This window comes from Sinocyclocheilus anshuiensis, unplaced genomic scaffold (assembly GCF_001515605.1).
Source record: "Sinocyclocheilus anshuiensis isolate Anshui unplaced genomic scaffold, SAMN03320099.WGS_v1.1 scaffold604, whole genome shotgun sequence".
NCBI lineage: Eukaryota > Metazoa > Chordata > Actinopteri > Cypriniformes > Cyprinidae > Sinocyclocheilus > Sinocyclocheilus anshuiensis.
In genome coordinates, this window is record NW_015557078.1 from 116,443 (window position 1) to 120,987 (window position 4,545).

At 37.4% G+C, this 4,545-nt stretch overlaps 1 protein-coding gene across 1 annotated transcript in view; it reads right to left on the bottom strand.

Annotated features, from left to right (window-relative positions):
* lekr1 (Leucine-, glutamate- and lysine-rich protein 1) overlaps positions 1 to 4,545 on the bottom strand; it is a 161,923-nt gene that overhangs the window by 97,210 nt on the left and 60,168 nt on the right. Inside the window, exon 6 of the mRNA XM_016471512.1 lies at positions 4,225 to 4,410. Coding sequence (XP_016326998.1) covers positions 4,225 to 4,410 — 186 coding nt within the window. The remainder of the gene's footprint in view (positions 1 to 4,224; positions 4,411 to 4,545) is intronic.

Genomic DNA, 4,545 nt, shown 5'->3' on the forward strand with positions numbered 1-4,545 from the left:
TCTCTCTCTCTCTCTCTCTCTCTCTCGCTTGCTGCTTTGTATCTCTCTTGAAGCACTGAAGCATAATCTGGTGCCTATCAGTTGCCAGCAGCAATAATTGAGGGTGAACTCTACACCCAAACACAGGCCAGTGAAAGCATTCTCATTCATCATCTCAGCTCGGTGACATCCGATGCAGCATTCAGGAGACCGTATTCACTCGGCCCTGCTCTCATTATCGTGAAGAGGGCAGAGAGACAGGAAAAACGGCCAAGAATTTGAAACAGGAGACATTTTAAAAGACAAGAGGGAGGAGAGGATGACAGGAAACTGTAGGAGTCAGACCAGCCACAGATTTAGAGTTGTGCTACTGCAGTCACCCGACATGTAGGACATCTAACCCACAAATTATGGGCATACAAGGCTATCTTCATCTGGTTTTGTATGATGACAGCATTGAGTATCTTCAGTGGCCTCAAAACTTATTCAGACACTTAAAATCTATGTCATTTAATTATACAACAAACCTAAAAGGCATCTACAACCAAAAGATGTTAGAGCTTTTCTCAGAATTAATGCTACGTGTAATCATATTTGCAGTTATTTTTAACTAGCTGGTGTCAAGGTGATTTTTAGTGGCTGCATGAAATCAGTTCCTCTCAAACCCACACAGGACACTGTGAACATGTTCCACTAACATTTAACGACCAGAATGTGGACAAATACCTTCCATACAGTCACGGAAACCTGGAAAAAGCATGTGGGACCAATGTATTTTTCAGGCCTAGAAATGTTATGGGAGTAAATACATCTGAAAATTATTTTTGTAGTTCTGCTCTAAAATATTTCAGCAGCAACCTATTGCTTTTATGTAGAGCTTACAGTACGTGAAGTTAAACCTGCATGCAATGTTCAATTTGTGAGTAAATTGTTTTTTTTGAGGCAGATCATTGTAAATAAATCGGTCAAATTGGTTCACAAAATGGCCTCAATGTTTATAGAATCAATCGGAATTAAAATAACGGCGACACTTAACAATAAGGTCTCATTTGTTAATATTAGTTAATGTATTAACTAATATGAACTAACAATGAACAATATATTTTTACCTTAACTGTTACCTTAACTGTTCCCTGCTGGTGGAATGACCTGCCCAACTCGATCCAAACAGTTTTAGCCATCTTCAAGAACCATCTAAAAGCACATCTCTTCCATCTACACTTGACCCTCTATCACTAGAACTCCGTATTCTATTTCTATTCTATCTACTTGTTTTCTTTTTAATTATTATAAAAATAAAAATAACTTGACTTTGACTTGATTTTTTGAACTTAATATTAACTAAGATTAATAAATGCTATATAAATATTGTTCATGTTAACTAACATAGTTAATTATTTCTAGCAAATTAAACCTTATTGTAAAGTATTACCAAAATAACTTTTTTTAAGTAATTTAATGAAATGCTGCATTTTAATTGTGATTTAAGCACCTTTGGTTTAATCTCACTTAAAAGAGAAATACTATTTTAAATGAATTATACTCAAGAAATGTCAATTCATCATGTAAAAATGACTGTAAAAATGTCTTGCCAAAAATCTAGAAAATATAATTAAAATAAGATTAATTATAAGTCAAATATATTGTGCAATATGAATAAAATGAAACTGACTAGGTAACACCAACAAATTTTTTTTTTTTTAAAGATTTTCCTATTGACTACAGTATATTTGAACTATATTTAGAGTTACGGATATGACTGTCAATGGTTATTAATAATGCATGGATAAGCAGCTCTTTTCAGGTGCCTTTAACTATCTATATACGAACATATAACAAGAGATAAGATCAACCAATTTGCATGAAGAATTACTGACATTTACAAAGGTATCAATGTAACAAGCAAGAACACACTGTCACACGTGTAGCAGCAGTCAGGAGACACACACACAGGTCCCAGCAGTGTTTAAATAGATGGAGTCAATGAGAGGCTGCCCTTTACTGCCACCGACCAGAGCAAGTCGTTCTGACCTCTCTCTCTGTTTCTCTCCTACTCTCCTAGTGATTAGCATTATAAACCACAGGACAAAAATACCCAAGAGAGGCTGCGAGACTTCAGACATCCAGAGAGACATTATTTGTAAGACGCTGGTCTAATTTTGAAGAACATCTCCGGAGGAAAAACACTACAGAAAGCACAACAATGTCTTTACCGAATAAAGAGACAATAATTAGGAGGTTGCATCATCTCTGTGAAAACAGCAGCTGCAGAAAGAGAGATAGAGGGTGTAAAACCACAGTAAATTACGGGAAACAAATGTGTTTGTTTCTAAAGGAACTGGGGGCCAAGCCATAAACACCTGAAACCACAGTCCAGAGGAAGCGGTCATTCTGTTCTCAAACTGTTTGTGCTGGCAAGCAGGTCCGCTAACTCACAACAAGATGTATTCCAGAACTGCATAAAGGCTGGCGGGATCGTTTCACTACGCGGTCGGTCCAGAGGGCTTTTATTCACAAGAAAAATGGGCCGTCTGTTTGTTGGTGAGTTGGCTGTCTGGCTGGCTCTGAGAGGCTGAAACTGGTTAAGGTGACGTTGTGCTTTTTCTGGTGAAAGTGCTCTCTACTGCACTGCCCGTGTCATTCTGACATTTTCTCGATGGGGGTAAAAGAGTGCCTAGGAGGAGGGCTTCGTCTCTTCAGCAGCATACTGATAATTGCTTTCTGGTCACCGTAACATGACCAGGATAAATAGAGAGCAAGGTTTAAATGTATTCGCTCTTTGCTTTGCTCCGTTTTTTGCTTTCTTTTGCCTCCCATGGCAAGGAAAAATCTATCCACTTCATTTATGAGTCTAGGGCAATGAGTACTTCTCCAAGAACAATTTGTATGCTCTTTCACAGCTCAGAAGACTTAATGGAGTTTTTAGCTGCACTTCATTTATATAGCAATTTTGTCTGAAGTTTTCTCAAAATTCTTGAGAAGAAAAAAATGAAAATAGATGCAAATTACACAATTTTTGAGACTATACAGAGGCTGAAAATGAATGGTAATGGCTCAGATCATTTGGTCTGGAAAGAACTAGATGAGAAATGTTCAAAAATGACCAGTTTTGATACACTTACCAAAAACCTTGGGATCAGTAAGATTAATTAAAACAAAACAAAAACAAAAAAATAAGTGACAGTAAAGACATTTACAATAATATAAAAGATTTCTATTTAAAAAATGCTGTTCTTTTTATCTTTCTATTCATTTAAGAATTCTCCAAAATATTAAGCAGCAGAACAGATTTCAACATGGATAATAAAAAGAAATGGGTCACACTTTATTTCAAGGTCCAAATCTTGAAATTAACAAACCTACGTTTTTTGCTTCAATAAACTACTAATTTGCTCCTTATTAATAGTTAGCAAGGTAGTTGTTAAGTTTAGGTATTGGGTAGGATTAGGGATGTAGAATATGGCCATGCAGAACATGTGCTTTATAAGTACTTATAAACAGCCAATATGTTAATAATAGGCATGCTAATAAGCAACTACTTAAAAGTGAGAATACTTATACTAAAGTGTTACCAAGAAATGTTTCTTGAGTGCAGAATCAGCATATTAGAATGAGTTCTGAAGGGATAATGTGATACCAGCATCTTTGCCATCACAGGAATAAATTAGGATGGATGGATGGATATGCACAGACCCCAAACTTTTCAACAGTAGCGAATCTTTTCAAATCTGAGCATCGGCTGCTCATAGTGGAAAAAGGGGCTGTTAGTTTGCTGACAAGGGTAACATTACAGAAGTGTTAACTGCACCACTGAGAGTTTCAGAGGCTCCATAAAGAAATAGGCAGGTGTTGAGACTCCTACCCCTAAACACCTGCCGAACACAAACATATCAATACACACACTCAACAGCACACAAACACACACTGACAAGAACTGAAAAAGCAAGAGAAACACATCACAGGCATGTCTGGATACAGACAGGGTGTGAGAATGCAACTCTAAAACACCTGTCCAGCATAGACACGTACACGCAACACACCAGATGTACATTGATGTCCATGGATGACACAAACGGAGGACAAATGGGGAAAATGAATGCTAAAACTGCTGAGCACCTGACTAGGAAACCTCCTCAGCACTATAAAAAAAATATTATTTTTATTACTATTACTATTGCAATTATGCTTGGTGCTGCTAATGGAAAAAGATGACACACTTCACCTTTAAACTGTGGGTATACACACCCTGTATGAGAAACTGGGCTTCTTGGTTTTGGTTCTGCAGTCGTTTCTGGGTCTGGACCTGGTTGTCCAACTGCAGAATCTGTTCTTTTGTTGCATCAAGACATGACTTCAAGTTTGGCACCTCCTCTTGCAGCCTCTTCAGCTCCACCTGCAACCCGACCACTTGCTGCTTCAGACGAGCACACTCTAAAAAAGAATACATTTGTGAAAGTGGTCAGAGAGAGAGGAATCTGCATTTTTTGCTTGTTTTGTGTGTGTGTGTGTGTGTGTGTGTGTGTGTGTGTGTGTGTTTTAGCTTTCATTTTATGCAAAAGTGCAGCA